Source organism: Chenopodium quinoa, unplaced genomic scaffold (genome assembly GCF_001683475.1).
Source record: "Chenopodium quinoa cultivar QQ74 unplaced genomic scaffold, ASM168347v1, whole genome shotgun sequence".
NCBI lineage: Eukaryota > Viridiplantae > Streptophyta > Magnoliopsida > Caryophyllales > Amaranthaceae > Chenopodium > Chenopodium quinoa.
In genome coordinates, this window is record NW_018744498.1 from 2816314 (window position 1) to 2826334 (window position 10021).

At 32.0% G+C, this 10021-nt stretch overlaps 1 protein-coding gene across 1 annotated transcript; it reads left to right on the forward strand.

Moving 5' to 3' along the window:
- The first annotated feature begins 1633 nt into the window (after window positions 1–1633).
- LOC110697755 lies at window positions 1634–8470 on the forward strand. Its single transcript, XM_021875139.1, has 3 exons — window positions 1634–2114; window positions 2218–2423; window positions 7937–8470. The coding sequence occupies exons 1-3, from the start codon at window positions 2016–2018 to the stop codon at window positions 8112–8114; spliced, it is 483 nt and encodes a 160-aa protein (XP_021730831.1). The 5' UTR covers window positions 1634–2015; the 3' UTR covers window positions 8115–8470.
- Window positions 8471–10021: the final 1551 nt, after the last annotated feature.

Genomic DNA, 10021 nt, shown 5'->3' on the forward strand with positions numbered 1-10021 from the left:
TATTCGAACTCGATGAATTTGATCAATCTATTACGAAAGAAGGAAATAGAAGATATAAGCGTTTCTAGACTATACGGGACATTAAAAAAATAGGATTGAGTTTTTAGTGTTGCAATATCCTTAAAGTGGACAGAGACAAGATACAACAGGCACACATCCTAGCCAACAATAGTCTTACTAGTTTAATTAGCTTTTATTTTAGTTTGTAATTTGTTTAGGTTATGCAGATGTCAAAAAAAAAAAAAAAAAAAAAAAAAAAAAAAAAAAAAAGAATTGGCTTACCTCTAGTTATTATATAAAGGAAAAATTGTCAAAAATAATACAAACTTTGAGCGGTCCGCTAAAAACAAGTCAATCTTTTAATTATTTCTAAATAATACAAACTTTGAGGGATATCCGCTTTAAATAAGATATTTTACCTACAACTTATTTAACCAATTAATTTTTTTATTTATCTTATAAAGTTGTTGAGTAGTTTTAAAAAATAATACAATGTCACGTGTTCCACATAACCAATTCATGAGATAACTAATCAGTTTTAAATTGTTTAAAGCGGATACCCCTCAAAGTTTGTATTATTAGAAAATAATTTATAGTTTGACTTGTTTTTGGCGGATTGCTCAAATTTTGTATTATTTTTGACAATTTTTCCTTTTATAAAAGGGGAAATACTTCGTATACTTTATGTTTATTTTTATTTATTGGGGATGTGTATATCATAATGGAGCTAAGGTTATTCTTTCATACAAGTACTATGTAATTCCTCCATTCTTTTTTACTTGACCTATTTCTTTTATCACGCTTGGCAATGCAAAACTTAAACGATCAATAAGTTCAATTCTCTATAAGTAAAAAATATAAAAGTTATATATTATGATAGTACTTATTGAGAAGATCCTACATGAATATATATTTCCTTACATATTATTCACAAAAGACGGTCAAAGGAGGGGTGGTGAATATTGTAAAAGTCAAAGTGGGTTAAGTAATAAATAACGGAGGAAGTATGTCTTTTCAGCATTTTTCATTTTGGATGAAAGGAAATTTTGGGTGGCCTTACATGGATCAGGCTGGGCTTAGGTTAGGCCTAAATGTATCCTTACAGCAACACAGCAAAAAAATAAAAAAATAAAAAAAAAATTGAAAAACATGACAATATAATATGGTAGATTAACATGTTTTGAAATTTATATACTCCATTATTTGATACTTGATTCGATACACTTTGCACTGTAATTCTTCTTTAGATGTGAAATCCATTATGCATGTAAGTAAAGAAGCACATGTCGACCTGATCGAAAAAGAAGTGTAGGCCCAACACAACTTAACACTATGTTGAGGCATGGTTTGGACTTGGCCATTCATGTTTATTTTGTAAATCATGACACGACCTAACATGACACGCTAAAATAAACTAGATTGAGTTTGAACAAGAATGGCACAGTAGCTTGTGGTACTGAGCTGTACCTAAACCACCTTTTAAAATTTTTTGATACAATCTACAATCATCTAATGTCTTAATACGTGTATTTAAAAGAGAGATGCACATACAAGTATTCATCACATTTGAAGAAACAAATCTATCCCTTAGCAAGATACGAGTACCATGCTTATAGGGGACATGTTATGATAAAGTCAAAAGGACCCAAATGTAAAGGACCCCATCAATCTCACTTTTAGACCATGGAATATAATAAAGATAGCTCCAAGCACGGACGCTTTAGCTGTTTTACACCCTGCTTTTTTTTTTTTTTGTTTATTTATTTTTTTCTGTTACTTATAAAGAATCCCAAATACACATTTACACTAAAGAATCACTCCAAAACACTTAAAAAAAAGGTTCAAGTTTCATGTTACAAACCGTGTGAACAAGCCAACCTTTTTCAACATAGTTTATCTTAGCTTGTTCATTAACACTACATACTCTAGGAATTTTCATCATATTATCACTTTCCAAAACCACAATACAATACCAGTATACCACCCATCTTATCACATTGCTTCTTTTCGAAACGATGTCGAAAATGGGAGGATTTTTTGTATGTCTTTTGGTCATTGCTTTAGATATTGCAGCAGGACTTTGTGGCCTTGAGGCAGAAATTGCTCAAAACAAGGTGCTTTTTTTTTTTTTTTTTGGTTGGTTTCACAAGTTATTTTAACAAATGATGCAGACAAGATTTGTTCTTGAAACTTTTTAAATGATTGTTTCGTATGCAGGCGAAACATTTGAAGATGTGGATATTTGAGTGTAAGAGTCCAAGTGAACAAGCCTTCAAGTTAGGAGCAGCAGCAGCAGGGCTATTGATACTAGCACACGTTATATCAAGCTTACTTGGTGGTTGTATGTGTCTTTGTTCTCGAGAAGATCAGCATAAATCTTACGCCAATCGCCAATTAACAACTGGATGCTTCCTCTTAACATGGTAAATCTATTGCTTTTATTTTGTAATGTTCTCCATTTGTCCTTAATTGTTGATTTAGACTTGGATAATGGGTATGGATATTAAGATCGATTAGATAATAGTAGGGTAACAAAATATTTTTTTGGTTGTTAGTGAGACAGTAAGTAAAATTACTAATATTTGATTGGGAAAGAATGTGAAGACTGAAGAGTCCCTTATCATCATCATGCCAAATATAGTACTCTGTATTATAGAACTTGAACTAGCTTGTTTATAAAAACCTCCTTTTTATATCTATTTGTTTGCCCCATTAATAAATATACTAATTAAATATACTAATTTCATTTCTGAAAGTTCTACTCACTAGCTTACGAAGTCTAAATAAAATAATTTTGACCATATTTAATGACTTATACAATATGAATAAATTAGCATATATATGGGATCGTATTAGATTCCCCTTATTATAAATCTAAATAACAACTTCTTATAGTTTTCACTTATACATAAGCAAAGATATTCATGGTCAAAGATGTTCTTTAGATACCTCGCAAATACAAAGTGAGTCGAACTTTCAGGAATGGAGGGAGTACTTTATTAAAGCTTAGACACAAGTTTATGCAAGAACGATGGATGGCAAAAACATGTTACATCCTTCGTTCCAAATTTATTGACCAAACATCACCTTTGTCAATATAAACTTTAATCTTAAATATTTGAAATCAACAATAAGAAAAAATAAATAACTAAATGAAATTAAGGCTCTACATTGAAAATAAAACTTGTGAGAAATCTAACAATATAACTCTTATATATATATATATATATATATATATATATATATATATATATATATATATATATATATATATATATATATATATATAGTTTTGTCTCGTGCAATGCACGAATTTACAAAGTATGATATAATAATAATAATCAATTGAAATAGAGTTAAGTGAAATTAAATGACTTATGTAATATTTTTTTTTAAATTTGAATTTATTAATGTATTTAAATTTTTTTAAATAGAATTTTTTTTCAAAAAAAAAAAGGCATTTTAGAGGGAAAATTTTGCACAAAATCATGCCAAGTGTCCCCTCCGGCGGTTACTTTAATATACACTCCATGGTATAGATTACAAAAAGTTTTTTTCTTCTTCTCTAAATTACATTCTATTTCTCTCTATTATATGCTAGAAATAGCAATAAAATTTAAGGACGGAAGAAGTAATTAAAAGAGTTAATAAATAATTTTAAAAGTTAAAATACGTCAACTGATTCAAAATCTATAAATATAACTAAAGAAATAACCGCTGACATCATCATTTACAAGTGTCAACTTCTCATACAAAATTTTCCCTCCAAAATTTGGGTAACATTATTATTTGTTTTTAAGATAAAAAAAATGTTTGGAATTAGTAAATTAATTGCACATTTCCTAAAATATTTTATGTTAAAATTGACTAACTACAAAATTTATCCATGGATTAAAATTAAAAGTTAGAGGCTAGACTATTTCATTTTTCTAGAAACATTTTATCTCCCCCTACTTTATACATTTATAGTATTGTTTTTGGTGTTTCCATTATTCTTTATTAGTTCTTAAAAAAAATAATGGAGAATGAACAATGAATTAATGCTACGGAGTAACATCTTATAAATAAGTTTAAAATTTTATTTAAATTACAAATCATATAGTACATTATATTTTCCTAAAAAAAAACATTATATGATTATAATACTCTATATTTAACATCATATCTTTCGTAATAGCTCAATTTTATCTAATAAGAAGGCACACGATTCATTATTGTTTTTCTTAAATATGTATTACATACAGCTAAATAAGCAAAACAAATATCACACCGTGCATCGCACGAGACTAACCTAGTAGATAAATAAAGTACTCCTTCCGTTTTTTTATTTGCATCACTTGGGATTGCACGGAGTTTTAGAAGAGTAATACGCAAATTAATACGTCCATTTCTACGTGAACCAATTTTGGGTATAGGTTTTGCCATATTTTTTCATCTCATAAAAATAAGTCAACGATATATGGATATATCCATTTCATGTCAAAACAAATCCTTCCGTTTTTTTATATCAATCAAATCTTTTAGCAATTCTTTCTAGATAGTTCCTTTTATTATATTATTGTGAGTGGGTGAATAAATTATTATGGTAAAAGTAATGTGGGGACATGAAAATGAAAGTATGTGTGAGAGAGTACTGGAACCATGAGAAAGAAATGATAAATTAATTTGAGTGGAGTTTAAAGTAAAAAAGAGAAATAATAAAATATAGTTTAAAGTTATTATATATAGAAGTAATGTAAATTAAAAAAAAAAAAAAAAAAAAAAAAAAAAAAAAAAAAAAAAAAAAAAACTTAAATGAAATGTGATGCAAATAAAAAAAAAAAACGGAAGGAGTATTAAACAAGAAAATGGGGCAATATCTAGGACCGACCCAAAATAAAATATTGGAGTCTAGATATCTAAATTGTGCGGAACATCTCCCAGAGTCCCATGAGCTTTAGAAATTTAGGAACCCGAGGCAAATGAGCAATTGGAAATTTTAAGAACACGAGACCATGATAATTGGGAATTTGGGACACACAACTAATCACGTGAAGATGAAAAGGTAAAGAAAAAAAAAAGGTCATTAAACATTTAAACTAGGATTAATGAATTATTGGATTTTGTTCTAAAAAAAATAATAAATTATTGGATTTGGTTATTGGGTTCATTGGATTAGATTGGATTGGGCTGGGTTGATTTCCATAGGTGGTTACTTTTTGGTTTACTTAGGGTTAATTTAGGTTAAACTTTGGAATTTTGGATTGAGGTCAGCTAGTCAAGTCACTAGGTCAATATTTTCAAACAGTTGAGGATTTTTTTTTGGAAACAAATCAATTCATTAATAAAAAACCATACGACATTTACAGATGAAATCTAAATCAACAAATACATAAAATTGAATCAAATAAGGGTTTTATTCATCAATGCTACAATCGTTGAATAGATCTTGCAGTGTGATATATCGCTCGTACACATCGGTAGAATATGTAACCTTTTCGAAGAGACCGTAATCGGTTTGTTATAGCCGTAAGCCCGTAAGGATGATTTTCATATGATTCACTTGAACGCCTTAGAAGATTTGACAACCGTTACGATTCCGCACAACTCTTTACCAACGAACTGATAATAGGGTTGAAGATGATTACCTTTTTCATAAATCCTAACACACTGAAAAACCCTAAACAAAACAAACAATCAACTAATAAAAACTAACGACTCCATTATAGAGAGACACTCCACTATAGAGAGACGAACGAATATCTACACTAGTGTAGATTTATAGATAACTAAATTGTAAAACTATAGAAAATTAAGAAAAAAGGGTTAAAAATAGCCTAATTTACCATGCGTAATTCGCACAATCGCAGTATATGACTAACCCTTTGAGAAAGAAATTTTTACTGGTGGTCTCTATGTCATAAACTTGTTGCATGATATTTAATTATTACTGTTTGCATCTAGGCGATAATGTGATGGGGGTTGTGTACCAGTTATAATGTTGGTAACTTAAGTTGAACTACTTTTTTTTTTTTTTTGGATGAGCAACGATTAAAAAGTATTGATTATTAATTGAATTAATTAAATAAGACATCACACAATTGACAATTGTATAATTCTTGTACTCTTTATATATTAAGGATTTTTTGACATTTGCTACCACTAAAAACGCCTCTCTTCAGATTCGATACCAATTTTAAAATAAATTTTACTTTGCTACCACCAAAATCAGATTTTGTTAAAAATAACTACCACTTAACGAAATCCGTTAGGATTTCCGTTAAATTTATTAAAAAAAATATTAAAAAAAAAAAAGAAAAAACCCAGCCACCCCCTCCCCTAAACTGCCACCCACCCCTCCCCCTCCCACCTGCTGGCAGCCGGCGCCAAAAGAAACGGTCGGCGCCGGCGACCTCACCCAGGACCCACCACCTAGACTACCACCACCGACAACCCTATACCCAAAACCCACGAACCCAGATCTCACCACCACCACGACACCACCCTAACCCCCTAACCCAGACCACCACCACCGACAACCCTATACCCACGAACCCAGACCACCACCACCAACAACCTTATACCCACGCGAACCCTATACCCATGAACCCAGACCACGACTACCCACCGAAACCACTAAACCCAGACCGTGGGATCGGGTATTGAGAGGAAGGGGCTTGGATCGGGTTTTCAAGGGGGGGGGGGCGGGGCTGGGAACGAGGTTGGGATCGGGGCTGGAAAGGCGTTTTTAGAGGAGGGTCGCGACGCCGGCGCCGACACGGGGGCTAGGTGGCCGGATTCGCGAACAGTGGATTGGGCTCCCAGGCGACGGTGGAGGTGGCTTGGGTAGCTGCTGGGTTTGTGGGTGAGGAAGGGCTGGTGGTTGGGTGGTGGTTGCGGTGGGTTTGATGTTGAATAGTGGCGGTGAATTAAGCAGTGGGTGGGAAGGAGTGGTGGTTGGACGGTGGTTGGGTGGTGGTAACGGAAATACTAACGGTTGAAGACAAGTGGTAGTGATTTTTAACAAACTTTGTTTTGGCTGGTAGCAAAGAAATTTTTTTTTAAAAAGTGGTACCGAATCTGAAGAGAGGTGTTTTTAGTGGTAGCAAATGTCAAAAAATTCTTATATTAATATCAATTGAGAGTTTCTTTAATACTTAATACTTCTTCCATTTCTATTTAGTTGACGCGTTTGAATTAGGCATATATATTAAGGAGAGGATAGAGAGTGAGAGAGAATGAAAAAACAAGTGAGGTAGCTTAAAAAAGTGTTTAAATTCTAAATAGGTAAAACCAAAAAAAAAAAAAAAAAAAATTGGAGAAAGTCAAAAATAGTTTTAAATATTGAAATAAACACATCTTTAAGGTCTGTTCTCTTACGTTGAAATTCAGTTCAGTTCAGCTCAGCTCAGCTCAGCTCAGTTCAGTTTAGTTCAGCTCCTAATTTCCTTCTCTTATAAAATATTCATTTCAGTTCAGTTTAGTTTAGTTCAGTTCAGTTAAGCTCAGTTCAGTTCTATTTAGTGCAATTCAGTTCAGTTCAGCTCAGTTCAATTCAATTCAGCCGAGTTTAGTCAATGAGAACATGCCCTTAGTATTTACATATTCAAGAGACAATTTTAAATTTATAAGGATTTTGAAATCAAATGAGGATAAATATGTAAAAGAACATTAGATAGTAGTCTTAACTCTTAATTTATGCAAACAATAATTTAATTTAAAATCATATGCAAATCTCTGTAATTAATGTGACATTTTCATTGACATTTTTCCGATTTTAGTATGTAGCCCTACGACTATATATATCATTATCCTATGAGTAATGATATGTTTAATTCATATATATACCCATTCAAGTGGGTAACATATTATGAGACAAAGGTTCAGAAGTACAGTGTTATTTTTCAAATTGTTACAATTTTGATTACGTAACATATGGTATTTTAATCATATTCAGGCTTATACTTGTCATTGGATTGTCTCTGTTGGTGATTGGGACACTAGCAAATCGCAAAGATAGAGCTTCATGCGGCATTACTCATCACCATATGTTATCAATTGGTAGCATTCTGTGTTTTATACATGCCTTATTTTCTACTGCGTATTACCTTTCTGCTACTTCGAGTAGCCATTGAAAAGAATCCCAAACACCCATCTGATCATTCTGAAACAATTGCGAAAATCAGAGGTTTTTTTCGTATGTCTTTTGGTGAATTTGTTCGAGATTGTAGCTTGCCTTTAATTATGCAGCAATGAAGCTGAGGTTAATGTATCAGCTAAACTGCACAACTAATGTAGCATTGTATAAAAAAAAAAAGTAGCATTGTATCTTGTGTTTTGAACTCGTTTCTAATGTTTCAGATTATGTTCTTAATGAATTAGTAAATGGATGGAGAGACTTTGGTAGTTAATAGTGCAAATATACTAATGTGTAATTTCTTTTTTGTTTTTTTAAATCTTCAATTCAAGCTATGGGTTATTCTGATTTTAATGTTATGAATCTTTTTCTTTTTTTTCATATATTATGATTAACATATGTTTGTGATGAATTCTATACTATTAATTCAAAATTCATATAGTTAGACAAAGTTGGTGAATGAATTTTACCCATAGATTAATTTATGTGGTACTCCATAACTCTAAATTAAGCTCCAACCGTCTCTTTACTTTTATCCCATTGCAAATATTTGGGTCAAATTTTAAAATATTTAACTATAAAACAACATTATTGATAAAAAAAAATAGGAAATTTTAAAAAATAACACCACAAATTTCACAAAAAATGAATTATATATCACATCAATAAATTTCAAACTTTTATTATAACACCACAAAAAAAAAAAAAGAACCCGAAATTTGGATATCACCACCACTTAACAAATATTTGGATGAAATCCATTAGTGGGGTCCACCTTGTTCACGTGTCATTCGTTTATTGGTTTTAAAAAAGACAAAAAAGCTAAACCCTTACATAGCCCCATCACAGGCAACCTTAACACTTGCCGCCGCCAACCCCTCTCCAAATCCTATCCCCACCATCGGCACCCCAGGCCAGCGGCCGAAAAATCCACCTGAGCCGACCTTGAAACATTTGAGCCACCGAAAAACCCATCTAACCCAACCTTAAAATATACACTACAAGAAAAAGGCCACTTTTTGACAGAAAGTTTCCCTTGCTAAAAGGCAAATTTCCGTCGCAACGTTCCGTCGGAAAACCTTTCGTAGGAAAAAGTGGAATTTCCGGGGAAAATTCCGTCGCAAAGGTGTTTTACGACGGACTTTCCGACGGAAACTTTTCCGTCGTAACAAAATGTGACTTTCTAGTATGATCCTTCGCTGTTTTATGACGAAAAAAATCCATCGCTGCAGACTCACCAACGACGGAATTTAATTCCGTCGCAAATTCTCTGATTTACGACAGAATTTTCCGTCGTTATTAAGTCTTCCAGCAACGGATTTTTCTTCCTTTTTTCGTCGCAAATCATTTTCGACAAACTTTATATTAATGTTTTTCTGTCGCAAAATATTATTCACTTTAAAAAATTCTGGTTGTTTTTTGTAAGAAAAAAACAGCATTAATAACCATTATTCCTGCACCTAATACCTGTGAAAATTAAAATTATAATCGAATTACGGAAATATTAATATATATATATTACCACAAAAGCTATGCTTAAGTTAAACATATCCTAAAGCTACATAATATATAGTAATTCTACAAAAGCTGGAACATAATCAAACGCTACATAAATTCAAATTAGCTACATGTCCGTACTACATAAACCAAAGCTAAGCTATACAATTGCCGGGGTACCCTGGTGTAAGGAGGGGGTTCCCATCGTAAGGGGTCCTCTCCTTAAATGCCCATGGCCCTTTAAAGCCTAGGACTTTACACTTGTTAGGGTGTAGTAGGATTTGAATTCCTAACTGTTTGGGGGACCTTGAATTAGAATTGATTCTATCCTTATGTTTTTTTGTAAGAAACAAGTAGGGAGTCGCCAATGAGTTTTAGAAAAACTCATAAACCTCGTTCATGCCTTTA